The 27,999-nt window shown below is 40.0% G+C and overlaps 4 protein-coding genes across 11 annotated transcripts; 3 read left to right on the top strand and 1 right to left on the bottom strand.

The window, feature by feature from the left end:
• The first annotated feature begins 6 nt into the window (after window positions 1–6).
• Window positions 7–1,828, top strand: c3h19orf53 (chromosome 3 C19orf53 homolog). Its single transcript, XM_044346094.1, has 3 exons — window positions 7–164; window positions 1,013–1,068; window positions 1,178–1,828. The coding sequence occupies exons 1-3, from the start codon at window positions 74–76 to the stop codon at window positions 1,322–1,324; spliced, it is 294 nt and encodes a 97-aa protein (XP_044202029.1). The 5' UTR covers window positions 7–73; the 3' UTR covers window positions 1,325–1,828.
• Window positions 1,429–8,002, bottom strand: si:ch211-196h16.12 (regulator of G-protein signaling 5). Of its 4 annotated transcripts, XM_044346091.1 has the most exons (7): window positions 7,917–7,995; window positions 5,471–5,572; window positions 5,292–5,358; window positions 5,140–5,196; window positions 4,993–5,045; window positions 3,392–3,555; window positions 1,429–3,267 (listed from the first exon to the last, which is right to left on the bottom strand). In XM_044346091.1, exons 2-7 carry the CDS (start codon window positions 5,478–5,480, stop codon window positions 3,100–3,102), a joined length of 519 nt encoding a protein of 172 aa, XP_044202026.1. In that variant the 5' UTR covers window positions 5,481–5,572; window positions 7,917–7,995; the 3' UTR covers window positions 1,429–3,099. The 4 variants fall into 4 exon arrangements, with proteins under 4 accessions (XP_044202026.1, XP_044202028.1, XP_044202027.1 ...); XM_044346093.1 differs by lacking the exon at window positions 5,471–5,572 and having other exon boundaries at window positions 7,917–8,002; XM_044346092.1 differs by lacking the exons at window positions 5,471–5,572; window positions 7,917–7,995 and adding an exon at window positions 7,644–7,731.
• LOC122978968 (calcium-binding mitochondrial carrier protein SCaMC-3-like) lies at window positions 7,926–17,359 on the top strand. Of its 5 annotated transcripts, XM_044346086.1 has the most exons (12): window positions 7,926–8,010; window positions 8,894–9,104; window positions 11,705–11,828; window positions 11,917–12,004; window positions 12,922–13,033; window positions 13,321–13,479; window positions 14,325–14,477; window positions 15,073–15,186; window positions 15,319–15,486; window positions 15,571–15,718; window positions 16,116–16,298; window positions 16,741–17,359. In XM_044346086.1, the coding sequence occupies exons 2-12, from the start codon at window positions 8,910–8,912 to the stop codon at window positions 16,749–16,751; spliced, it is 1,455 nt and encodes a 484-aa protein (XP_044202021.1). In that variant the 5' UTR covers window positions 7,926–8,010; window positions 8,894–8,909; the 3' UTR covers window positions 16,752–17,359. The 5 variants fall into 5 exon arrangements, with proteins under 5 accessions (XP_044202021.1, XP_044202018.1, XP_044202020.1 ...); XM_044346083.1 differs by having other exon boundaries at window positions 16,116–17,359; XM_044346085.1 differs by having other exon boundaries at window positions 7,927–8,010; window positions 8,833–9,104; window positions 16,116–17,359.
• A 1,088-nt stretch (window positions 17,360–18,447) lies between these two features.
• LOC122979252 (KH-type splicing regulatory protein) lies at window positions 18,448–26,689 on the top strand. Its single transcript, XM_044346567.1, has 18 exons — window positions 18,448–18,995; window positions 20,263–20,365; window positions 20,446–20,499; window positions 20,588–20,624; window positions 20,720–20,778; window positions 20,870–20,941; window positions 21,042–21,099; window positions 22,224–22,371; window positions 22,609–22,707; window positions 22,815–22,928; window positions 23,108–23,210; window positions 24,019–24,143; window positions 24,285–24,584; window positions 24,695–24,804; window positions 24,912–25,000; window positions 25,114–25,326; window positions 25,577–25,785; window positions 26,584–26,689. The coding sequence occupies exons 1-18, from the start codon at window positions 18,906–18,908 to the stop codon at window positions 26,590–26,592; spliced, it is 1,992 nt and encodes a 663-aa protein (XP_044202502.1). The 5' UTR covers window positions 18,448–18,905; the 3' UTR covers window positions 26,593–26,689.
• Window positions 26,690–27,999: the final 1,310 nt, after the last annotated feature.

The following is a 27,999-nucleotide window of genomic DNA, read 5'->3' as shown; positions in this document are numbered from 1 at the left end:
CTGTTAAAGTAACGAAGAAGAAGAAGAAGCAGTCGGCCTCCTAGGAAACGAAATTCACTTCCGGTTAGCAAAAATGGCTCAAGGTTCACACAAGTTTAAAGCTCAGCGGCCAGGAGCCTCCAAGAAACACCAACAAAACAAACACAAAGGACCGAAGAAAGGAGGTATGAATCTAATATCTTACCTGTTGTTCACTAACATGGTGGAAAACACGTGGAAACTATTTCTAGTCAAACAAACAGCATCAACATGTGACGTGCATGAAAACAGCAGAACACGTTGTTGAAGAGACTCTGATCGTTTAATTACTGCGCAACATTTACAGAAATGATCAGGACATGGCTTTATAACAGTTATGCTCCTTCCTACAAAACATTATGCTATTCATCAGTCAAAGTGACTGACTAAACTAAAATATATGAAATTATACAGTCTGTCAACATTATGGCCACTGACAGGCTCCTGAGAAGTTGAGTTACCAAAGCTACTTTTATTCAGACAGCCTTGCAAAAAATCTGACCTTCATGAAGGTTTTAAAATTATAAAATGAAAGTGTTGATTTATATTGTGTTTACACTTAAAGCTATTTCTACTATGCACTCTATCCTGTCTGTGTCAGTAAAAGTAAACTAAATGTAAAAGACACCTCTCAATCTAACACAACACAGTACAAATGAACTTAAAGCTTCTAAAAGGATCATAAAGGATTTATTGCAGGGCTATTGCGTTAGACTGCATTTGATTTAGCTCGATACATCTAATAAACTAACCACTAGGTTATGTGGTTATGATCAAGATTACAATATTTACCTTATTTAGGTAAAAAAATAAAATAAAATATAACGTTAGTCTTCTATTAGAAGCCAAGGTAGGCAAATATGTCGCATGGGAAGTTTTACTTCACAACAATGACACTATTAATGAAGTGTCAAGGTTGTGTATCATTTCACAACAGTTGGTAATGGCTGTTCACATTTTTAGTCTATGATTCACTCTGTGTTTCTTTGTAAAGGAAGGATCATTGCACCGAAGAAGGCTCAAGTGGTCGAGCAACAGAAGTTAAAGAAGGTAAGAGCCTCGGCGCGGTGACAGTTTCTCTTAGTCCAGCTCTTTCACTCATCAGTGAGCTTGTCTGATTACTTAACTCTAACATTTAGTCCTCTGCTGTTCCCTGAAGGGTCTAGAGGTTGCCATCAGGAACAAGATTGAGCAGGAGGTGACCCAGAGGGCCAGCACATCTCTCCACAAGCCTCTGAGTGTGGTCAAAGGGGCTGAGAGTAAAGGCAAAGCAGGAGCAGCCCAGCCAGGAAGCAGCTCCAAATAAGACCTGATACACACCTACACACCTGAGTCCGAAGCTGAATGACTCTGTCCAATGATCACTGAGCTACATATGATTTCAGATTGATGTCAATTTGCCTTTTTTTGTTTCAGCTGACATCAGGCATGTAGAAATAGTCAAATTTGTTCTTGTACAGATGCAGATTTTAGGACTTTAACAGTTTACAAACAAATGCTCAAAATAAGAGATGAGAAATTCTAGATAAACTTCCACTGAGGGCATCAAGGGACCTCAAGGATTCCTGGAGTTTCTGATTTTTTTTTTTTTTGCTGTTTCTTATTGTAAAAATGTTGATTCACAACAGAATGGACATCAGAAATCCTTATATGATTGTACAGAAAACAGTGAATTTATTAGCTTGACATAATGTTTGCAGTTGTATTTGATAAGTAGCAGTGCTGTACAACTTCACACAGTGAACATGTACTGGGTGTATTTGTGTTGGTTGCTACATAAAACCAAAGGATGGTAATTCTGACTGTTGAAGATGGTGTATCGATTCACTCTGTCCAGTCCAGCTGTGAGAATGCTCACATGAAGGGAGCATCTGTATGATCATTGACTACTGTGGAAATTTGGTCATAGCAGCAAAAAAAGTAAGAATTTTATCACTGAAACTTGTACCTAGTACAAGTCAACAAGCCTGACAAATATGTTTGACACACTTATATGCAGGTGTAAATTTCAGTCGCCATTGATCATTTCTGCAAATCATGAAAATTACAAGTGATACTGAATCTGTCTCTTGTGACCAGAGCAGGAATATGACATGGCGAAACAGCATAAATGAATGAATCTCTGTGGTCATGTTCTGACTGGTGGCCTAAAGGTGAGAAAGGTTCATGGGTCAAATTTAAGAAATGGAGAAAGAAACTAAAGATCAAATTTGAGAAATAAATCCACTCTAATGTTTTCCCTTCTATGATTTTAAATGAACACAAGACTTAAGGTAAATCCAGCTTCAGGGAAGAGCTATTTTGCACTGAAAATATCGTGGGATGGGAGCCAATACTCCATGTCAGAACAACCACAGGTGCAAGTGCTGGTTTATCTGTATAGGCACATAAGATAAAAAGCCCAGTGCTCCCACAGGCAGCCTAGTAGTGATTATCAGTGACAAAGAGGGACACATTTTGGATGGGTTTGAATCCAAAAACCTGCACATAACCACCACAATTGTACCTTGCCTATGTTACATTTGACCAAAAAGCCAAGGTGAGGCTGTTTATCTGAGGCCTGCCCGAGGTTGTTTGTCTTGACCGTATTAACACCATGATCTAAGGAAGTGGCCGTGAATTTTCTCAAGGCCACTAATTCAGACAGACCGGCACTGTGACAGCCAGTGATAAGCCTGAGCACTGTTTTAATGTCAACATACACTCTCACACAGCCAGAGCAAGTTTGGCAAGCTTGTATGTGAACAAATACAAATATATGAACAAAAGATGGCATTAAACCACATAATGAGTGATCTTTTATGAGGTATTTATTTGAATCCTTCATGGATATAAGTTGTAGCTTATGCAGTCCAGAGGTGCAGCGTTGTTTCATCTACATTTAAGCTTCATCATTCTGAGGAACTTTTTAACTACAACACAACAACATGCGTTTTCTATACAGTGCACTACCACATGGAAAACATTCACAAAACAAGCTATTTGCTAAAATAAATGATGAAATACAATCAACATGTCAAGCAGTACAGATTCAACAGCACCTATTTCTAAAGCAGGTCTGTGGTGACACACTGCGTATGTTTAGAAATCCTTAACGGCCTCCATACAGTGAGAGGAGCGCAGGAAACGAGGGAAGGAGTCTTTGGCCATCAAAGTGTAGATTCTCTGCTGTGCCTTGTTGAATGTGTCGGCGCACGGAGAGTCCACCATGCTCAACAGACTCTCACGGGTCTCAGCATCCAGGTTTACCTGAGGGGTAGAACAGATTATCGAAAGAAGCACTAAATCCTGTTGATTTTCCTGTAGGTATTAGTAGATTTTGTTAACTGTTTACAGTCATTCCTCATATATCATCACTCTCTTATTCACCGACCTCCTGTGGTGCGTCAGGGTTGATAAACTGGTTGTAGATGCTGCCGGCCTTGGTCCTCTGCTTGTTTGAAGGGGAAACTCTATAGTCCTCACAGGCCAGCCAGAACTCGAGGTTCTCCTCACTGAACTCTGAGCGCAGGAACTCATGAAAGGCCTGCAGACCACCTGGGAGAGAGATGAACACCAGAGAAAGAGAGAAGAAGAACAAAAGCTGGCCAAAGCTTCAACTTCATATCAGAGCTTCTTGTGCCCACTTGGGTGCACAGCTCGATGATGCAGCTTTAACGGGAAGCTTGCTATTTAAAAATCAACCCTAAAGGCACCTTTACCATGTGGTTCTGTCATGCAAAAAATGTCTGTAAAAAACATGCAAAGAAAAATTAATTTTTGATCAAAAGAAGATGAAGATTTTTTGAAATTATGAAGCTATTTTAACCACCGCCTGAAGGATAAGTTCACAAGTCTGTCTTGAAACAACAGTCAGGTGTCCATATGAACATTAAAACAGGTTTTTCTTTCTGTAATCATTCCTCCTGTTCAATGAAGATCCCTTTCTCATGCACTTTCAGTGTAAGTGATGGCCCTCATGTTGTGCAAAAATGTATTTTAAAGTTTTATGTGAGGCTTCATGAGACTATGACTTTGGAAGATACCCATTTAATTTGACTAACTCAGATTGCTGAAGCCTCATATTAGCTTCTGATAAACTTTGGAATATATTGAATTTATATATTTGGAATTGAAAGCTCATTAGGAAGGGATCTTGTAATGGTCAGTATGAACAGGAGCAAAACCTGTTCCATTGTTCAAACAGTATGGCCACCTGACTGTTGTTTTAAGACAGACTTGAAATTTTGAGCCTATCCTTTAAGCCTTATATGCTTTCACATTTTCAGCAGGCTGGAGTTCTCTGTAAGTGTGCCCCTATGTAAGGTGGCAGCAAAATAAAACAGGAATAGGTCAAAGTGTTGGTGAACTGATGAAAACATTAGTCTGCATGTCATTACAAAATTAGTATCAATAATCAATATGGAAAATGCATTGAAATCTGTTTTCCATTGTGAGTTAGTGAGGTGTTGGTGAGCCAACATAATAAAACACAGGGCATCCGGTGGCCTCAGTGATTAAGATGCACAACATGTAACATCCCTGCTTTGACTTTGCCCGGAGACATTTGTCGCATGTCATACCCCTCCTCTCTCTCTCTCCCTGCATTTCCTGTCTGTGTCTCTACCATCACTAACAAATATAGGACAAAATTCAAATAAATAGATAGATGAGTATTATTTTAACATGTTTCTATTGAAAATCAAACCACAGTAATATTAAGTCACTGCATTAAATTGCATTAAATGATTATGCAATGCATGTGTAAACTATCTGTTGTGCGTTCTTATGATCAGTGTGACATTTAAACAGCGTGCACAATACCAAGACCCTGAGATTTAAGCAACTCAGTGGAATTCAGCTGTCATTATTGATTTTATTATTTACATCTGTGCTTTTCCTACTGTGATGTCAAAATGTCCTCTGTGAAAAATGCCTTTAGGACGTGGTAAAAAAAAAAAAAAAAAAAGAAATAAAGGGAAAATGGTGTCTTACTTTTCTTACTAAGCACAGATTCCAGGTCCTGAAGAGCTTTTCCATCATGAACCCTGAGAAGAGACACAAACAGTCAAAATTCAGCACCACAACTGGAAGATGATTGGATTCACTACTCATTAGAAAGATGGGTTTCAATAGCTTTACTTGTGCTTTTGGTGGGTCTCAGCCAGGTGGCTTAACTTCACCCTCATCTCTTTTGCCCTGAAACACACACGCACCAGAACTCACACGAGGCTCTGCATACAACGCTCCATAATACAAACTCTGCAAACATGATGACCCAGTTGTATACTTACTTTTCCAGACATGAGGAAGGCAGGGAGGAGAGCCCCTTACACATTGACGCCTGTAGTCGTAGAAAACCTGGAAAGGGAAAATGAACAGACCAAGCTGTATTCAGTCACAGTGTCGCAACAGGTTTCCTTCTATCAGTCAACCTCCTAAAACTATAGTGTGCTGCTCTTATATAGTCTACCTGCTATCATGCTATCTGATCTGCCAATCTGCTCTTCTAAGGCCAGCAGGTGTAGAGATTAAAATGAGAGAAGAGGTGTACGTGCTTACAAGTCATGTAGTCCTGTCAACAGGGAGATACAAAGCAAGTCAGCCCATATAATAGGACAATTAAAGCAAGGACATCTTGTATGTGTGTGTGGGTGTGTGTGGGTGTGTCTGGTCAGGGATCATTAATAGCCTTAAAAGTCTGCCATAAACATAAACTGGCTGTTGGGATGTTTATCACAAGAGAATAAAGTGATGATGGAGCAGCAGGTGGGCTGCGAACATCACTCATCTCTGGAGAGAGTCAGAGAAACGCAGGATGTGGAAGTGTGTGTTTAATGATGATGGACAAGCGAGTGGAAAAAATAAGAGGAACACCCGATGGGATCATTTAGTACAGTACCTTTGCAATAACAGTAATACCACTGTGTTTTTCTTCTTCTCCCTTCCCCCCTCTCATTCTGATTAAATGTCTCCCAGGTGATTGTGTGTAATATGTTGTTCATTTGTATTTCTTTATTGATGGGAATGTGCTTGTTTCTGGACCTGCTCCTTTTGTCTGATTAAAATGCTTCTTTGCAACATCACTTCACATTATCTTCAATCTAATACAGAAAACAGGAACAAAAGCAATACATAAATAATATATATATGACACTATAATAAAAAAATATATAATAATGTAGAGTCCAACTCTAGTGTGACTTTTCCAGCAGCTGTACATGAGAAACAGTTGCATTGTGGGCAGTATTACTGTAGTGAAGAGCAGGTTTGTAGGAGTTAACCTGCATGTGGAGAAGGGAGGGGCAGCCTGGATTGATGTGCACCCTGTAAAGAGGATTGAGTTCATGTGTGAATCCCTTTTCCTGCCCTTCAGCAGAACACTGAGCTCTCTAAGTTTGAAGACAGTTGCTTGACTGCGTAGCTATGTGAGTTATCTTTGTTCCTTTTCGTGTTTAAAGTAGCTTTAGGCTTTGTGGTTCAATGTTGAAGTTTGTTGTATTGAGTTATTTGATATTATAGCTGTTGAATCCATTGATATTAATTTGATTATGCATATTGAGCTGATTTTGTATGGTAGTACCTGACATGGCACATGTTTTGTTCTCTCTGTTCAGATAAAACCAGTCAACTATCAGACAATCATCATCTTCAATATTCAAACCCATATTACAATAAACTGTCAATCAGATCCATTCATCTCATGTTCTCCTTGTGTCTGACCGCACACCGGTTGTGTTCATCCACCTGGAAATCTGTACACTACTGTCATCAGTTGTCATTATTAAGAATTACTATACTGGAATATTATACTGCTCCAGATTTCCTGATTTAAACACTTTAATTATTGTACCATATAAACACAATATCAGTTTAAATAATGAAGGTTTCAAACTAGATTTTAATAAAGGGACCATATTCAAGATCTAAATAATAAAGTTGGACGATGAGACCTCTTTGTGGTGAATATTTCCAATCAAAATTACAACTAATTTGATTTGATCCAATCTGGTTGAAGATGCCAGTATAGCTACCACTGAGGACATGAAGCTGTCCTCTGTATTTTGGGGGAGTTTTGGCAACTTGAGAGTGTTCAACAAGTTAAAGAATTACACATGTTGCACCTCTTTCAAATGAAATGTGAATAAAATGATGCACACAACTTCTTGAGTATTTCCATTTGAATGGTGCAGCCATAAAAGCATGGAAGTCTTGGGTTTGAATATTTCACTCAGTGTAGGCCTAAACATCATATAGCGTCAACTCCTATATGAACTATATGAATGATTAATTGGGTGACTTGCAGGTTTAGTCCTATTTTTTTTTAAACAAAATGAATAGATTAATGATTCCTGACTAATGATCTGTCCTAGTAGTGAGGAGAAAGTTCAGATCAATTGAATACATAAAATGCAAAAATTAAAAGAATTCCCGAGACCTTCTGTGTGACGTCTAATGAAGGGGGGGGGGGGGGGGTTGTTTAGGGGGACCTTTGACATTTTATGACCTCAGTATTTCTAAAATCCTTGCTACAGCCCTGGTAACAGGATCTAGTGTCAGGAGCAAAGAAGTATCATTGTATAATGTACAGTCATGTATCAATAATCAAGTGGCTGACACAAGACACGAGCTATAGGCAACCATACACTGTAATTATACTGTGTGTCGCCCTGCAGAGTCCCATCCGGAGTCAGTCCTCCACACACACACACACGCACGGATCTGACACTTGGCCGCCAGCAGGCTTCAGCAGCTGGGGGGACGGCGGTGTGTCTCTCGCTTCCTGGTTCCTTAAGAGGAGTCGCTGTGAAATCTACCAGACGGAGCGATCGATAGTGTTGAGCAAAGACACCTCCTGGACCTGCTGAATCCAGACAGAGCTGCTTGTTTGCTGTCAGATTTTGGGTTTCAGGACTCACTGAGCCCCAGAGCTCCGGACTTGCTGGTTCCTCTTGAGTCTTGATCCTCTGCATCTCAGTATGGGCGGCGGTTCGGTCTGGAGATAAACAGCGAGTGAGTCACAAAATGGTCTCGTAGGTTTTATTATTAGACCGTAACAGTGTCCGTAGCAGTGTGAGCATCAAGTTAAACGTGGTCAGGAATGTAAATGGAAGCTAAATGATCTGATATGTCTATATGAGGCTCAACCTGCGTCAGACTGCACGAGCTAGAATGGATCAATATATATCAATATAAGATCAGTAACAACCAATCATTTTGCCAAACATAAGTTATTACTCTACTCCCCAGAATAATTGTTTTTTTGCCAATTTGACAAACGCTTTATAAATGAAAACAATCATTGCTCAATAGCTGCATGGACACAATAATAGCAGCTATAATTAGCCGATACTGACCTTTTGAAGCAGACTTATTATTATCCTTGCTGGATAATGTTTTTAAAAATGTATATTTATGCCCCCCAAAATAACAGGGACATTATATAATACAGTAAACTAAAACCAGTCTAAACCAGTGCTTAACCTGTTTTCCTCGTGACCTGTGACCCCTCGAAGACAAGCTATGTTCACTTGTGACCCCTCATGTTGCATGCGTCTACCAGTTGAGATCAGTTCACCTGAATACATTTTAGAGTCCTGAACATATAAAAGTGTCCACTAGAGACAGAAAGCAAAGATTAGAGGAAAGACTGAGAACATTTGATGTTATTTTCCTGTTTATGACCTCAGAATCATCTTGTGACCCTTTGTTGGGTGAACCACTGGTCTAAGTAAATGTACCACACAAATTTGGGTTAGATCGATTATATTTATCTTGTAAGATGCCTATTTTTTGAAAAGTCATGCATTTAATGTATGTTTGAGGCCCTGATAGATGTAAGGACAGTCTTGCGTCAGGCTGTGGTGATTGAGTTGATGCCCCTGCCTCTCGTCAGCTGACTGGCACCAGCGATGGGACCCCAAAGGATTCAATTCCCCTGGGCGCACTGCCAGGACAGCGGATCCCCTGGTTCGGACCGGGAGAGAGAGAAGCGCTGGGCTGAGCTGTTTGATGAGCTGGACCTCAACAAAGATGGACGCATCGACATCCTTGAACTGCGGACGGGACTGGCAGGCCGAGGGCTCTCCAGAGCCTCCTTGGAGAGGGTAAGGCAGATATCACACACACACACACCTGATTGTTTTCTGGGATGCCGTGTTGTGGCATGTATGAGGGTGTGGGTGCTGCATACTGTACATATACATATATTAGACCACATTAAATAAACACAGTAGTTCACATGAAGGCATTTGGAAACTTAGTAAAGGGTTACAGTTACATTTAGAGGAAAAAAATGCAGCAATGAAGATTCTGCTTAGAGAGCTTTCAGCTGCTATCAGCTGAGTCATGATGAGAAGTGTTAGATTATAATGCTGCGCTGTACACCTGTATGAATAAGACTGGACATTACTAGTAGCTGATAGCCACAACTGTGAATGAGTCAGTGATTATGAAGCATAAATAAATCAGTCAGTCAATCAATAAATCATCCCTTATGTGTTTTAAAACAGTTTTTTTTTTACAGATATTCCAGAAGATGCAGGGCTTGATACAATAATAAAGACATGTAGTTAGTGTATGACAGTACGATGAACTAATTAACTACCTTTTTTTCTTTCTTTCTGTTTGTTTTTCTTAATGTTTTCTGTTTTATTTAGCTTTTCGTGTCTTTATTATCTATTGTAGACAAATATGAAAACCAATAAATACATTGAAGACACACAATCAGTTGGTGTCAGCATCACCAGTCAGATGAGCCGCTCTGTTAAACATCCGTTTGTCCATTCAAGCAGGTGGTCTCCTAGCTGGACCAGCATCTCTGCAATAGACTGCAGCTAAAGTGAAAATATATCAACCCAGATGCGTCATCGAGTCTCCACTTTGATTTGTCTGGGCAAGGCGTGTTAGATTTCTCACCAGGGCTGGTCTTTGTGTTCGGCGAGTATTGTATCATTGAGGAGAGGACAGGGCAGAGGTTGTGCTTCTGTAACATACCTCAGTTGTTTTTCTTGCTTATAATTCAACTAGAACTGGTATGTTCGCAGTCATTCGTCGACAGATCGCCATTATTTAAAATCCTATCCTATGGTTTGACCTGTTATACATACAGTATGTCTCTCCATGCCCACGTGAGGGTGTGTGTGTGTGTGAGAGAGAGAGAGAGACAGAGAGAGAGGGAGTGTTTTCAGGGATTTCCTCCTCTATAAATAAAACAGAGCACTCTCCTCTCCTCTCCTCTCCTCATCAAAAATCCACTTAGGGCCTATGAGATCCTTCCAGTTTTTCATCATGTAAAACCCTCTTGATCCGTCTGATCTGCCATGTTAGTGTTTGTGCAACAGCATCATCCAAGTATATCAACATCCTCACTTTATTGTGTATACACAGTCTGTCTCCTCACGGTCTGTCTGTGACTGTTTGTTGTCGCAGAAGGTGTGTGGGTCACTCAGTAGGCTCGCTGTCACTTTCTGCCGTCCTGCTCTCTGCCTCTCTCTTCTCTGTGTGTGAGTTTGTGAGTGTATGTAAAGAGAAATATGCTCGTCTATTTTGGTACAAGGAGCAGGACTTTGTAAGATGAGAATGGTAACCTTTCTCTGGGTCCGACACTTGATCTCTTTTCACGTATAGATCATTGTCCAATTGGTCCAACTTTTTCTGTTGTATCATTTCTTATTGGTTATGTCTTTATTTTAATTCTCCTTAAGTCTAGTTTGTTTGTTCTTTAACTCCATGTAATAGTCTGTAGTTTTGTAATGTCCCTGGATCATAGATGAAAACTTCTGTTTTTAAAGTTTGATCATTGAGATTGGCATTCAGTGTGGTTGATCCAAGTCTTTTCTTAACCAATCTTACATATTGATTCTGGGTTTGGTGCAGGATAATGCAGTTTTAATTCAGAGACATGATGGACATTGTGTATAACAAGTAAACTGTAATATAACATATAACATATATCTTCATTGTGCATTTAAAATACTATCAAGTGTTTACACTGTATTCAGTAAACACAATCTTTAAAATCAATTCTTATATTGCTATAAATGCAGTTACCAGCTGGATGGTCAATGAGCATTTTATTTCTGATAGCTACTTAGATTATTTAATTACTAGGAACAGTGTAAAGTGAAATAGCAAGTTTGAAATATATTTTTACTAATCAAAGAAAGTTTGCTTTTTTTTTTTTACTTTTTTATGTGGTTCATTCCTCAACTACACAACATGCTTTATCATTATTTGTCCAACAGATAGCAAGGTAGAAGTGTGTTTAAAGACTGCAAACCTTGACTCTGTAATGTTGATCTTGTGATATTTCACAGCTCTCTGTGTCACCTCTGTTGTATTTGCACTGATAGACTGGAACAAACTCAGGCCGTTGACCAGAATTATTCATAGACTGTCTTACTTTAACTACCAGCAACATGATGTGATCACAACGTGATGTGATCTATATACTGTATAATGTTTCTGGTGTAGATAGACTAATCATTTGCTAATCATTTGTCCCGCCACCAGTAAGAAAGAAGGGTTTAGCAGCTCTCTGAACAGTACGATACAGGAGTATTTGAGTTTTAGACTTGTTGCAGTTTACAACCTTCCTTCTGACAGATTGTAACTTTTTTTGGACAATGCCAAATACATATATATACATGCATATATAATAGACATTTGTGGTTTTTTTTATTGCCCTGGCTGTCTCTGCTTTCAGTTAGTGGAGGAAGGGGACACCAACCAGGATGGAGTACTGGACTTAGAGGAGTTCACCCAGTATCTTCGCACACATGAAAAACAGCTCAAACTTATGTTTCGCAGCCTGGACAGGAACAACGATGGTCTGTAGCAGCCCACAGAACACACTTGAAATAATAATGATAATAATAATAATAACAATGATAATAATTTATAAGTTTATATTTGCAGGTCATATTGATGCAGCAGAGATCCAGCACTCTCTACACACCATCGGTGTGAACATCAGCCTCGAAGCTGCCACCAGGATTTTGCAAAGGTCTGTTATCAATTTGTCAATATCTTATATCACATCATATTATCTGAAGTAAATTGAAGTGAATTATCTGAAGATCTGAACATCCACAGAGTATTAAAACCTGGCTTGGATGTTAACAACTCTCAACATTAATAAAATGAATCTCTATTATTGTCCTATATTTACACTTTGGCTGTCAGCTGGTTTCATAACATTGAAGCTGATATTTTCAATCTTTTTTTAGACTTTACAAACAACAACAAATGAGTCTCACCTTCCAGGTTTACGACCTGGCTTCAAACAGCTTGCACACTATGTAAAATCCAGTTTGTACTAACAGCCAAAAGCTGATCAAGCTGTTCAAAATCCAAATTTCTATCAGTAAATGAGAGGCTTTACTATGCAGCACAGTTACAACAAAGGCACCAACATTCCATCATTTTTCTGTCTTGGAGACAAATCCACTTGTAGAAAAGTCTATACAGTTTCCCTCTCAAACTGGTCTTTCTGTGTTTTGAGTTGGTTTTTACAAGTTGGAAATTAACACCTCTGCCAATCCAAAGATTTTGATATTCAATGAGTTTAGATGGCTGTGTAAACATCGTACATCTGAGCTTTGTATCTTGATATTATACATCAGTGTTTCACTGTTTAGAGGTCAATTTGTGTCCTTTTACTTAAGAGTGTGTGCTGCATGTCCTACTTTTGTGTCTTAAAATTAACTTGTTTTGCACATTCAGTTCCTCTGTTGGGTTAGATTGTGGTTTACCAAGAATCGTCTTGTCATGCGTTGTTGTACTGCTTAAGGCACTGAAGGACTTCTTGCCATTTCTAAACACGATAAAAGTATTAATCCCTACCTTGTCTAACCTTGAACAATAAAGTTACAGATGAATGATTCTACTTTTTTGTTTCTTGTTTATATGTTTGTCCTTCAGTATGGACAAGGATGGTACCATGACCATTGACTGGAATGAGTGGCGTGACTACTTCCTGTTTAAGTCCCTCACTAACATGGAGGATGTGGCGCGTTACTGGAAACGTTCAATGGTGAGGTCACACACCTTGAAGAAGGACAGCATTGTGTGTCTCTAAACAACAACATGGTTGGATAGGTTGGTCTTTTTCCAATTGTACATAATAAACAAAAAAACGCAAAATGTGATGATAACATTTGGGTAAGTTAATTATATAGTGTTCTAACAAGAAAGACAGGATTTTAAGAGAGATTTGGCCTCTTGGGTTTGATTTGTGTGAAACCTTTTTGATGTTCCAACTCTTTCTTTCTTCCTCTCTCCCCTTTATTAACCCCATACCGATCACCATGGCTTCAGTAGATGTTGGACATTGGTGAGCAACTGACAATCCCAGATGAATTCTCAGAGGAGGAGAAGAAATCTGGCTTAGTGTGGCGGCAGCTGATGGCCGGAGCCATTGCTGGATCTGTATCTCGGACTGGAACTGCCCCCTTAGACCGCCTCAAAGTGTTTCGGCAGGTCAGTCAAGACCAGTTGTGATCTCAGATCAGATCAGCCTGAACCTAGTCATCATTAATGAGTCTTTGCTTATGTCTAAAAGTTTTCTGTTCACTTATGGCCCTGTTTACACCACCGATCACAGGTGGACAGCTCTAAGTACGTCAGTTCACATCTGGCATTAGAATGCGTCTCCACATGCGTCTCAAGTGACCACTTGTGATCGGATCTCACTTCCTCGCTCTATATGCAAATAAACACATACATCATTTCTGTTTGCAAAGACCAAATGCTGTGTTATTTTTAACTGGCATGAGGCAGCAATGCACTTCCCGTGCCTTGTCTGCCAGAAATTAAAAGAAGTTTGCAAAGACCTTGGCACGCCAGCAAAATCAAAACTCTTTGGCCCAAATGGAAATCAGACAGCTTGTTTCGTTAGTTCTCCATCCACAAGAATCCATTTTGCCTGTTGTCGCTTCCTCTTGTTAATTTGGCGCCATTGGCATGTGAATGAGTACGTACTTCCACTTATGCAGAGGGTGTCAGTTGAGTAGGCGGTCCTTCAGTGTGACCCCGGACACATTTGCGTTCATATTGCTAAAAGAATGTAGCCATATGCAGCCCAAACCACCTCTGAATGTGGTCTTAGCCTACCCGCGGTAGGCATCACATGACTGTGGTATTACAGTAATGCGGTTATCATCACAGTCCTACTTGTGATCAGATTACCCAAGATGCATTTTGCAGCCAGGTGTGAACAGGGCCTATAATTTGTGGCAGATAGCCTTGAGATGAACTTTCAGTCAGCCACTTGCCAGCTATTACAGCTTCACACAAAGTGATGACTTTCTTGTTTGGTCTCCCAGGTTCATGGTTCCTCCACTTTTAAAGGGAACGTTGTGAGCGGTTTTAAGTACATGGTGAAAGAGGGAGGACTGCAGTCGTTGTGGAGGGGCAATGGAATGAATGTTATTAAAATCGCCCCTGAGACTGCTATCAAGTTTACAGCTTATGAAAAGGTGGAGTAAACTTGAGACCTTCCCTCATTGTTTTTTTTCTGCACCTCTAAACATCCATCTGTCTTTGATCTTTCCCATAATTATTCTCTCTTCTTCTACCTCTTTTTTCAGGAGTTTATAATGATCTCTCATTTTCATTTTAGTTCAAGATTCTGGGAAATATACTTATTTCTTGTTGAGAGTTAGACGAGAAGATTGATACCTCTCTCATGTCTGTGTTGTGTGTGTGTCGGGACTATTTCTTGGCTGGGAGCAGTGACTTCCTGGAGTCTTGTTGTCACGGTGAGGTTTCCAGGCAACCAGAGAAGATGTCAGGAAGTTACAGGCCACCCAGTCAAGAAAAAGTCAGACACACATCCCCTTCATAAAACCACTTTTTTTTTTTTTTTTTTTTTTACATTTTTATACTTTATATACCTTATATCTTTTAATAGTTTGTTTTTTGTGCACAGCTAATGCTGGTTTTAGCTTCATATTTATCATACAGACATGAGAGTGGTATCTCCTCATCTAATGCTCATTATCATTTGTCTATGATTACAACTTTCTTGAATTATGTTTACTTTATTTCCTTTGCTCTATTAACTCTGCATAGATCAAGCATGCAATGCGTGGCAATAATGAATCAAAAACTTTGAGGATTCATGAGAGGTTTGTTGCCGGATCTTTGGCTGGGGCGATAGCTCAGACAGCCATCTACCCAATGGAGGTAATATCAGGGTAAAACATACATAAAAATATTCATATAGCATCAAGAAAACACACTTGGTTTGCATTACCAGTGAACTGACTGACTTTTCTGTTTCTGTTCCTTCTTCTCTCATCTTTGTTTTCCCTGCAGGTGCTGAAGACCCGTCTTACACTAAGAAAAACAGGCCAATACACAGGAATAGCAGACTGTGCCAAGCAGATCCTACAGAGGGAAGGGGTTGCAGCCTTCTACAAGGGTTATGTACCCAACCTGTTGGGTATTGTCCCTTACGCTGGCATCGACCTGGCTGTCTACGAGGTTAGAGGGACATGGGAGTACACAGCTCTCACAGCACGCATCTCCTCTGTGCTTACTTTTATCTCACTCCCTCTGTTCCCCTAGAGTCTGAAGTTTTCTTGGCTGAACAGGAACAGAGGTTTAGCCGACCCAGGGGTCATGGTGCTGGTTGGCTGCGGTGCCATCTCTAGCACCTGTGGACAGCTGGCAAGTTACCCCCTGGCACTGATCCGCACCCGAATGCAAGCACAAGGTCAGAATATATGTGCTCATGGAAACATGGATACAGATGGGTCATTATCAAAATAATGTTGGTGAAGAGGGCTGTAAAAGTAGCAAAAATCCAATACTCCAAATTGTCTATACAGTGTAAATGAATTTGAATGTGAGATTGTAGTAGAAATCTCAGAAAAAGCTACTGGACATTGAGTTAAGATTACTTTATTGTACATTCTAAGGAAAATAGTCAGCAGTAATGTAATGCCAGATATTTCCCCTTCATAATACATCAAATGCCAGATTGTTTACCACATTTTAATGAGCTAAAAAAAAGGCAAATCCACCAGTGACAATAAGACAATAAGGGAAACTATCTAGATGGATATCTGGATTACTTATTACCGGTGCTCATCTCTTGTCTCTCCACTCAGCTTCAGTGAAGGGAGCCCCTAGGCCGTCCATGTTGGCCTTGGTTCGCAACATTGTGACCCAGGAGGGCGTGGCCGGACTTTATCGAGGAATTTCCCCCAACTTGCTGAAAGTCATCCCCGCTGTCAGCGTGTCCTACGTTGCCTATGAATACACAAGGATAATGCTAGGAGTGGACGTTGACGGTAGGAGGGGAGAGAGAGGGAAAGGGTAGCAAAAAAGGTTGGATGGTTTTGTTTGGCTTTCATATACAAGCACGCACAGATCTGTTGGCAGTGCATGAGGAAATGGGCCTCGACTGTGGATGAAAACATGGACGAGGATGATGGGATGGACAATAAACCATGGAGGTAAAAGAGAAAAAGTTCTTGTGAAAGCCTGACATTTGGATGACCTCACCTGACCTGGCAGAGTTTCACATGTGATATATTGCATTACAACGCATGCCGACAGTTGACATTTGTGTGAAAGCTAACCAACTAGTCTCCTGCTACAGCATTTATTTGCACAGATTGCACAGACTCGCATGAACTTGCCTGAGAAGCAACAGGTAAAAGGTGAAAGCATACTTGGAAGTCATGTTACATTCCTGATGCGAGAGAATTATATGACTTTTTTCCCTCACAGGTGAAATGTAGAGAAGATAGAGGACTGATCCAATTTCCTGTTCTCTAAGTAAGGAAATCATGAAGTCGCTGCACAACGGTGGAGTTACAGAGTGACATGTCTTAAGAAAATGTTATGAATACTAAAGCACAGAAATAATTATCAAACAACAGATAATTGATGACCTTAGCTCTTGGATAATGACTGAAATGGTGGATGGTAAAAAAAGTAAGAGACACTGTCAATCCTGTCTTTCCTGGAAGGATTACTACTGAGTATAGCACACCAAAGGACATTATATTTATACAGGCTGCCAAAGCCATGTCCAGACGCACAGAGGATTCATAACCTCTCTTGCAAAAGGCTCATTGTGTTCTTTGCCGAGAGTTGTATTTGTGTTCCGTTTATAAAAATACTACAGGGTCCAGTGAAATGTAGCCTTTTCATTAACTGTATGTGCACAATGTACATGTTTAACACTATGGTAAAGAGTTCACTTGATCTGTATCATGAAACAATAAGAAATGAGATTTAATGCCAGTGAACATTTTTGATGTTTCATTATTTATTATGGATTTTGCCAATAAATGCATGTATGTTGTAACTTTTGCTAAATAAATGCAACTGTGCTTTTTTCTGAGGAAGTTTCCATTTTATTTTACAAATGTTTAGAAGTGGTAACTTTCTGAAGACCTGACAGCCAAATTAAATCACCTCTAATACTAATCATATTCATATTCTTCATCATATTCTTACATACAATTCAACATATGCAAAGAATAAAGTTTCCAATAAGAAATGAATAACGAACAAAAAAAAACACATAAAAAGAATGCATTAACAATATATAGTCATCAGTTATCTAGAATGAATGACAATAAAGGAAATAAGGTATGATCTGGTAACTTAAAGTCCCACTCCACACAAAAATGTATTTTTCTTCTTGTCACTTCAGTTGGATGTTTGAGCCTCTCTGTGCAGAATAATGTATGTGCAGAGTTTATTTTCACATTCATCTACTGAAAGTGGAAAGTTTCTCTGTACTCAGTCGAAATCTGATTTTAAGAGATGAGCCTATGAGCATGATTTGTGACATCACAACTAGTTTGGAGCCAATCCTGGTCTAATATTCATCTTACACAATTGTGATGTGGAAACTTGAAGCCTCCAGTGTACAAACACTGAGAATGGACTTTACAGTGAAGGAGGAGACATCTTGTGTCCAGCAGTTAAATTTCTGAAATAAAAAATATTTGCATATTCATAGATTCTGGATTTGTTTAATGAGGGAGAAGGAGGAGACGTTTTAAGGATTTTAACAAGATAATTGAAGTTTTTTGTGGAAAATCCATATCAGACATACATTATAATTCAAAGTAAAGTATTTTATACACAACAATAAACATGTCTGGAGGGAATCTTTAAGTAAAAACAATTTAACTGGCATGGGTCATAAGTAGCCACAAAGAGAAAAGTCTTTCTGTACATTTGAACAAAACCCCATGAATAATCTTTCTGAAAATAAGTCACATGACCTTGCCTTGTAGGAATAGATAGGCCTATATTATTAAAAATAAATGTAGTGAAGTGTAATATAGTGACTCAGATAATAATAATAATAATGTATTTAATTTGTACTGCTTTTTCATAAACATACAACATATAACATCAAGAAAATAACAAGACTTAAGATGAAAATAAAAAGGTTTTTTAAGGCTGTTTTAAGAGTCTAGGATCTGTGCACAAGCGTGGTGCAGCAGAGATGAAGATGCATGGTGCATAATGCATGGTTATCTGCTGCCTTTAATACGTGTGCAAATTCGGTTTTGCCACCGCAATTGTTAAAGATTCAAATTGTTTTCATGCAAGTTGTCAGCTATGAACAGTAAATAACAGTCGGTCGGTTTCCGATCTACACTCCAGACCAGCAGACGGCGCTATGTTCCCCTTAAAACGTTGAACGTCAACCCTCGAAAGGCCCAGGAAGAAGAAGAAGAGACCCTGGGGGTGAAGATGCATTGATTGGTTATTTTAAGCAGGGAAGTTTGCCGGCGTGGTAAGCAATCTCACTCACATTGGTGTCCTCCGTAAGCTCTTGTTTAGCCTTCCCGCTTCCGCGCAGCCCGACCCGGCCACAGCCATCCAGCCTGCCCCCCCTGTGTGTCAATCTGCGCCCTGAGAGCAGCATGTCTGAATACGGCGCTCTGCCGACTAACGGAGTCGGCGCTGGGATGAAAAAAGACGCTTTCGCAGATGCAGTAGAACGAGCCAGACAGGTAATTCAAGTGCTCGGCGGCCGGAGAAGACAGCCGGCGAGCGAGTTAGCTGCTGGGAGAACCGCGGCTAGCTTAATTACCCGTGACGTTAGCTGTAGTTAACGAGCTAGCGAGCTAGCTCATAGCACTCGCCATTCATTTGTCTTAACAACCTCGCCGGGTTGAGGGATCAGATGGAAAAAAAGGTTTGACTGGGTGAACTGAGCAGCGGCAGCAATGTAGGTCAAACCTTTGTGTAAATAAAACGATCTGTCGCCACCGGGATCCTCGGGTTAAATTAAACGGACTAGCTACTAATGCTAAAGGTAGCCAGTTAACGGTTTACCCAACGTGAAGTTTGATCCTAGCCGTTGTATAACTTTGGTTTTGCAAAGGTTGTAACAATCGTTTTAATGGCATTATGACTCGCTGAGTAAGCTCAGCTGGCTTTAATAGTATTTTATTGATAACTAGCTAGGAAATATAAGTTATGAACTGTATTTTGAAAACTGGTCTCTAAATGTCAGTCTCCATTGGCTTAGTGTTGCATGGTCAGTGGTAAGACTATGAAGCTACATTATATTAGTTTCAATAGTTATGAAGGTCAGGGCTGCGATTATCAACAATTATTTATGTTTTTGATTAATTATTTAGTTTATAAAATGTAAGGAAATTGTTTAAAAAAAAAAAAAAGCCACAGTGATATAACGCAGAAGAATTGCAAAATGTTACATTTGAGCAGCTGCATTCTTGCTTAATAAATGACTTCAGTAATTAATCAATTATCAAAATTGTTGAAGATTAATATTGTGTCAGTTGATAAATCAAAGTGCTGTGAGTGCACTGTTGGTATCATGGTTGCATCAGATTATAGTCTTCTGTGTTAATTGTTAGAAACAACATTGTGCTTTTATCAATTTAGTATTGCAGAGTTCATTTACAAATTGATCTGCGAGACATATTAAAAATAAGGAAAGGTCCAAACTGATGCAGAGGAGACAGATATAACCTTACTCGTAGCTCATTGTACGGGTGAAGCTCCAAAAACACTAGATCCTGCAATTCACGTAATCTAACTCAATATTCAAAACTCAATTTATAACCCCGATGAACTTATATGAAATCACAATTATACAAAGTGAATATGATTTTAAAAAGGTCACCTACTCCTAATGGTGATGTTGAGATACTCCTACCAAAACTTGCGACCTTGAAAGTTCATCTCTATTTTAGGTTGTATTGCAAACACCTCTGGTTTCATCCGTTGTCCTTCTCATCCTCTTCCCAGATCGCAGCTAAAATCGGTGGTGACGGAGTTCCCCTAGTGAGCAACAACGGAGGAGCTGAGAGCTATCCGTTCGCCGCACAGAAACGATCCCTGGAAGAAGCAGGTTGAAAATCTGCACAAACACGCACGTTGTCTGAATTTGTTTGTCCACATTGTAAGACTCACTTTTTCTTCGGTCTTTAGATGAACCAGATGCCAAGAAGGTTGCATCACAGAGTGAAAGAGATTCTGCATTGTGTACGTTCAAATACACACATTGATCCTATTGTAAACACTCGCTCGGCTCAGTTTCCAGCCACTCACCAGTTTTTCCCTTCTGTTACAGCTATTGGAGCACAGCTGGCTGCCCTGTCTCAACAGAGGTACAGGATTTCAGTGTTTCTTTTACATAAATACTTTTGGAGCTTAGGGATGAGAATCCTTTTTGTATATCATTTTTTTTGTTACCTGTCTGCAGTGTCAGGCCCTCCACAATGACAGAAGAGTACAGAGTGCCTGATGGCATGGTCGGTCTCAGTGAGTACATGCACGTACATTTCCTAAACTATTCCTGCGTCGCTGCGTCACACGTATGCAAACTAAAATTTAAATGTCTTTGTCCTTGAAGTCATCGGCCGAGGAGGTGAACAGATCAACAAAATACAACAGGATTCTGGCTGCAAGGTCCAGATTGCGCACGGTGAGCTAAATGCTAACCCCAGATTTGCTAAATCAACAAAGTATAAAAGATTTTTTCCAGCTGCTCTTGGTTTGATGAATATTTTCATATGAATTCACAGACAGCGCCGGTCTTCCAGAAAGAAGTGTTTCTCTGACAGGGTCACCAGATGCCATAGAGTAAGTTGGTGTTCACATTCATTTTTTAAAACAATGTATTTTTCAATTTTCAGTGCAACTCAACTCTCAACGACGAAGTTTTGTTTCTGCTGAGTTTTTGTTCATGGACGTCTATGAGATCAAGTAGCAGCTCTGCACGAATGGGGAGAAATAACACGATTAAACTTCTCAAGAGAATGATGGTTGGCCTAATCCCTCTACATGTTTCTATATTTTAACAAAATAATTTATTGATCCGAGATTAGTTTTTTAGATAAAGATATGAGACTATTTAAAATTTTATAACCATTTCCTGCTATCTTGTGCAATGGCAACGACTTGCACCATTGGTGCAGCACTTCCCCTCAGGCTGTGTACAAATCGTCCTCTGCAAAGTTAAATACCAGCTATGGTCCTTACTATAATCTTAAGCATGTGATTGGTGTAAATCAGTAGTGTTAAACAGCTTGAGAGGCTTACCTGATGGCATAACACATGCAACCACACAAACAAAATGAAACGGTAGGATTTGGTTTAACTTCTAAGAATGATTGTTGAAATTTGTCGAAGCTTGGTTAATGAATGCAAAGAGCTACATCCTCAGCTTCAGGCAAAGTGTATTTCCCTGCTTTTGAAAGGAGATGCTCCTTTATCATTTAGAAATCAATGAATTGAGCTAAGCTAGGCAGAGGTCATCAGTCAATAACTATTCCTTGAATTAATTTGAGGTCTGTTATGGTCCATTCTTCCTCTTTCTACCTCTTTTTTTTTTATTTGGACTGTGACCAACATAAATAACTTGCATGAGCGATGTCCACGTGGACAGCAAACAAGCTTGTAAGACAAAAAAAAGTCAGCAACCACTGAAATGTTTGTAGTCACCTCTCAACTATGCATATTATTTAGGGAGAAATTGATCACAGCAGTTCAAGCTACCCAAGATATCTATAAAGTTTTTTTATTTACAAATTTGTTAAAAGCTTTGTCTGTCCAAAACTCTGCAGCTGCTGGAGCTGCTGCGGCACACTGTAGGTGCAGATGGAGCTTCTCACACTGCCTGCAATTAGACAGAATTGTGCGACCCATTAAATAAATTGATTTTATGCCATCATCATCATCATTCTTTCAATTGTATTTGCTTCCAGGAGAGCCAAGGCACTCATAGATGACATAGTGTCGAGGGGTCATGAGTCGACCAACGGGCAGGCAGGTTCCATGCAGGAGATGATCATCCCTGCTGGCAAGGCCGGCCTTATTATAGGCAAAGGAGGAGAGACCATCAAACAGCTGCAGGTGAGCCTCCTTCATGGAACTGTAATGATCACTTTTGTTTTATTCCATTCGGACTATTTGTACTGCACAAATGTTAGAAATAAACTAATTATTAGAAAGAAAAAGTTATACGCTGATTTCCAGTATCACCGATTAGAAAAGTGCAGTGCAATGAGTGAACAGGTTTACTTGATTATGGAGAGATAAGGTTCATCTGGTTGGTGTGTGTGTGTGTGTAATACTTCTGAAATGTTGTAGGAGCGAGCTGGAGTCAAAATGATTCTTATTCAAGATGGATCCCAGCCACCCAACATAGACAAGCCGCTACGCATCATTGGAGACCCCTACAAAGTGCAGGTACTCTTTAAGCTCACTGGAGATGGTTTAGTGTTGGTGGGAAATGTTTTTGCTCCTGTTGACTCTCTTCAACTCATCGTGTTGTCCCGTGTGTTTGCTTTTTGTAGCAAGCAAAGGAGATGGTCAATGAGATTCTACGAGAAAGGGATCACGCTGGTTTTGGAGACAGGAACGAATATGGACCAAGGATGGGTGGTGGAGGGGGAGGAGGAGGCATTGATGTGAGTAATCTGAGAAGCTGCTGCTGCTGTTTTCTCACCAGACCACAGCAGAGTTTGAAATCACATTAAAAGGACACACTTGAGTGACTGTAGATTAATTCATGTTTACCATCGTTCTAATTAAAAGGAGACACTCAAAGGCTTTGAGCAGTTCTCAGATATGTTGTGTAATTCTACAGATAGCTGTGCCCCGCCACTCTGTGGGAGTCGTGATTGGCCGAAATGGGGAGATGATCAAGAAGATCCAGAGCGACGCTGGAGTGAAGATACAGTTTAAACCAGGTGCGCTGAACTGCATCATATATCACATTTCATGAATGAAATTACAACTCTGTTATCCTCTTGGATTGCTAAGTAGTGTTTTATGTAAGGATGAGAATAATGATGTATTATCCAGTTGAAATAAAATGTTTTTACTGTCATGACTTTATAGTAAAATAAAGAGACTGTTTTAAGGCTAAATCTCAGCAAAGCTCAAACCTACTAAAGCTGTTTTTGTCCAAAAGAAAGCCATTTCTACCATTTTAGTTGTCAGAAGTCATTTTATATTTATAGGTTTTTTTTTTTCTCCTTGTATTTTGCTTATTGTAGCTATTTCTTTTTGCAGTCATTCCAAAGTCTTTTCTATCTACACCCAGTTAAAATTGCTGTCGCCAAGATATTGACGAGATATAAACATGTTTCTGTATCAGAACACTAAAAGCAATAGTTCAACATTTTTTGGAAATATGCTTATTTGCTTTCTTGACAAGAGTTAGGTGAGAAGATTGATACTGCTCTCATGTACAATTAATATGATGCTTAGCATAAAGACATGAAACGGGGAAACAGCTAGCCTAGCTCTGTTTAACATGTTATATCTCAAATGTTTAACATGTACAAAAACCTGTAAAACATAACAGGTAATATAGAATGTAAAATGACACATGGTTTTACTGTGTCACACTATTTCTTGGCCAGAGACTTCATATCATTCAGTTGGACTGTTCTGGATGGAAATACTTCTCTCCCTCTGCTTTCATTGTTTTGCTTTTTGTTCTCGGTCTCTGTACATTCCCACCACAACATGTCTTTTTGTTTTTCCTTGCAGATGATGGTACAGGTCCTGATAAAATTGCCCATATTATGGGTCCACCAGACCAGTGTCAGCACGCCGCCTCGATCATCACTGACCTACTACAGAGTATCCGCGCCCGAGAGGAGGGTGGACAGGGGGTAGGTACAGACTGAAGGGGCAGACATTTGATTTCTTTTAAGTGTTGACCTTGTTGAAGCACCTGCGGTGACAACAGAGCACAGAAACGAGGCTTTGCTATTGAACACTTTAACCTGATGTGAGATGTGTTTCCTCCCAAGGGCCCCCCAGGTCCTCCTGGTGCAGGGATGCCACCAGGTGGGCGAGGACGGGGTAGAGGCCAGGGGAACTGGGGTCCTCCGGGAGGAGAGATGACCTTCTCCATTCCTGCTCACAAATGTGGGCTTGTAATCGGCAGAGGAGGGGAGAATGTCAAGTCCATTAACCAACAGACCGGCGCGTTTGTGGAGATATCCCGTCAGCCCCCGCCAAACGGTGACCCGAACTTCAAGCTGTTCACCATCCGAGGGTCCCCACAACAAATTGATCATGCAAAGCAGCTTATAGAAGAGAAGATTGAGGTACATTCAAGTGACACATGGAGTGACACTGTCCGTCATATATTGGCTTCACCTCCTACATATCAGTGATTGGGGAAAAAATATATCTTTTTTTTTTTTTTTTTTGCCAGGGTCCGTTGTGTCCGGTGGGTGGTGGTCCTGGTCCAGGAGGCCCCGGTGGTCCCATGGGTCCCTATAATCCCAACCCTTATAATGCAGGGCCTCCTGGTGGTGCTCCCCAGTAAGTACAACCCACAGTAAAACACTTGAATGCAAGAATTGTCAATTGTCCTTCAGAGGAGACTTCTTTATATAAACAAGCACTTAGGCTGTCCTCTCCTTCTTTAGTGGAGCTGCGCCCGGTGGTCCCCAATTCTGTCCTCAGGGTTGGGGGAACACCTACCAGCAGTGGCAAGCCCCAGGACAACATGACCCCAGTGAGTACCTTTCTTATTTTGTGCACTCACTTCCATTTTTTTGTAAATTTAAGGTCTAAAAATCAATTTCTTAATTTATTCATTGTACTAATTTTTCCCCTTCCTATCATCAGGTAAGGCGGCAGCAGCAGCAGACCCGAACGCAGCATGGGCAGCCTACTATGCACAATACTACGGCCAGCAGCCAGGCGGTGCCATGGCAGCCCAGACTCCAGGAGCCCCTGCAGCAGCAGCACCAGGAGACCAGAGCCAAGCAGCACAGACTTCTGGGGGCCAGCCAGACTACACCAAGGCTTGGGAGGAATACTACAAGAAGATGGGCATGAGTAAGTGGGACCTTGGACACCCATTTTTGTCAGAATGTATTTGGATAAATTGTGAGCTTTGAATTACAAGGCTCTGTCTGGAAGCATGAACTTAGTGTCAACATTTTGACATCACAGCTTAAAACATTTGCTAAGCAGTGAAATATATCAAAATCACATTCAAACCTACATAATCTTTTACCCAGATGACAGTAGTAGTCTGCAAAATGAAGTGAGGTATAAACGGTATGTTTGTGTGGTGCTTTTTCAGCCCAGCCTGCTGGAGGGGCAGCAGCTGCTCCAGGTGCAGCAGCAGCCACAGCAGCAGCAGCAGCAGCCGCAGCAGCTGGAGGATCTGCAGCCGGAGGCCAGCAGGATTACAGCGCAGCCTGGGCTGAGTACTACAGACAGCAGGCCGCCTACTACGGACAGGGAGGGCAGGCGCCTGGACAGGCAGCTGCTCCACAGCAGGGACAACAGGTACCACATGCACGTGTCCAAAATTAACTTTGTTGCTCACCTGCCAAGCTGCCAGCTACAACAATTTACTGGTGAAAATGGTTTATAGAAATATTTCTCCAGACAGATTTCAATTTGAACTTGAGACTTGCTCACTTACAATTTTTGTCTTCATTTTAATTAACTTAATTTTAGTGACATCTTTATGGTGTTACCACATAGAAATAACAGGGATTCCACTAAAATAAAAATGTAAGATAACATTCCATGCAGTGGACAAATAAATGAATAACACTTTATGTACAGTTAGGAGAAGTTTGTTTGGTTGTGGTTTGATGTTACTGGTTCACTTTTAGAGCTAAACTTTGTTTAGCAGGTTCAAAGTTTGAGAACAAGAAACAAAATGCATTCAAGTTTTGTTTCAAATTGTGAGCCTTTCTACAAAAGACAAACTTTCCCACCATTTAGCAGGTATTAATTATAGATAGGCAGTGGTGGCGTAAAGGTTAGAGAAGCGAGCTTGCAAGACCCTTAACCCCAACTGCTCCAGTGGAGCCACTCAGTGGCCGGCAGGTCAGACCGTGGTTTTACTGGGCAGCTTCCAGTTATGAATGTGTTACTGTGTGAATGTGATCAGGGCGTTCCTGAAAAAGAGAGCATTACACTCAGAGAAACTCCCCTGAATAAATAAAGGTAAAAAATAGATCCTGCATGGAACTATGCTGTATTTGTAAACGTCACCCCCACCATAGTGAGAGAATTGTCACTTTTCTTTACGAAGCAATGACTAAGTTACATTTTGTCTGTTTCTCATTTCAGGCCCAGTAAAGAAGTGTTTTGGTCCGTTGGACGGTTATGATGGCTTTCTGGACTTTTTTTTTTTTTTTTTTTCCCCCTTGTCAAAAAATTTCCATTTTGGCTTTAACAATGCAAGACCGTGGTTCACTCATCCACTCTGACATTTTCTATTTCAACCGTCTACTTGTGTGTTTTTTAAAGTCAAAATTGAAGAAAGGAAAAAGGGAACACATTTTGCTCATGCATTGGACAAAGCACTAAATAACTACTTGGGTTACTATTCAGTTTGCCCCTTCCCCTCACCTACACCTTGTAATAAATCTGATACTTTTTTAAAAAATGTGAAATAATGAGCATCTTTGCTTGCAAGCTAGCATAACAGCATCTCCACAATGACTCACATTTAAGTAGTTTTCCTCCTTCAGTTTGCTGAGGGTAAAAACAGTGCAGTATTTTGAATATATCCAGAAATTATGTTTGTAAGAACAAAAGCAAAATATTGGTCTTTTTTTCTTGTTCTTGGTACTTTTTAAACCCTTTTTTTTTTTTTTTTTTTTTTTTTTTTTTTTTTTTAAACATTCCCAGTGTTTAAGTTGCAGGTGTATTTCTCCCTGCAGTCATGATTTCTTATTTTTAATTTTATTCATTGTAATTATTTTCTTTAAGGGAGGGTGTGTGTCTGTATACAGTGTATGCTACTGAACAGAAAAATGTGTGTAAGTTGGCTGTAAAAAGGCACTGTCTGTCCTACAGTATGTATTTTGTGTGTGCGTGTGTGTGCGCGTGTGTGTGTCCCCTGATTATTTCTACAACTTTGTTGTTGGAGGACTTTTTTTTTCCCATAGGTTCTGTCATTGTATTTTTTATGTTATTTTTTTACAGCTTGTTTTTAAATACTTAAAAATAAAAACATTCAAATCTACCAGTTTCTTGTGTGGTCATCACAAGCATTGTGTTTGAGAGTTTGTTCCTCATGTTAAACTAAAGTTACATCAGATAAAACTTCTTGTTTGGCAGATTCCACTTTTTATTTCTAATGCTGGAAGTGACTCGATACACTCACGACCACTTTATTAGGTACACCTGTTCAATCAAATACAATCCAATACAACAGCTCTGCCATTAATTTTTATTTAAAAAGCTTATAGTTTTCAGTTTTTGTTGACATTGTCAGAAAGCTGATGTGTTTATTATTGAGGTTGTAGTGGGTGGTGGTGAACTGGAGTCCATAATAAGGTATGGTGTTCCTAATATTTTGCCCCCCTCATGTATGTTAAAGGAGTGGACAAAATTTTAGGAACACCATTCAGTATAATACACTCCAGTAGAATTATCATCTTTGACAATGTCAACAAAAACTGAAAATGTATAAATTTTATGGCAGAGCTGTTGTATTGGGTTGCATTAGATTTCACAGCTGTTTCTAAAGAAGTTGCC

This window comes from Thunnus albacares, chromosome 3, assembly GCF_914725855.1.
Source record: "Thunnus albacares chromosome 3, fThuAlb1.1, whole genome shotgun sequence".
Lineage (NCBI taxonomy): Eukaryota > Metazoa > Chordata > Actinopteri > Scombriformes > Scombridae > Thunnus > Thunnus albacares.
Note: the sequence above shows the minus strand (reverse complement) of the source record. Positions and strands in the feature narration are given on the sequence as shown.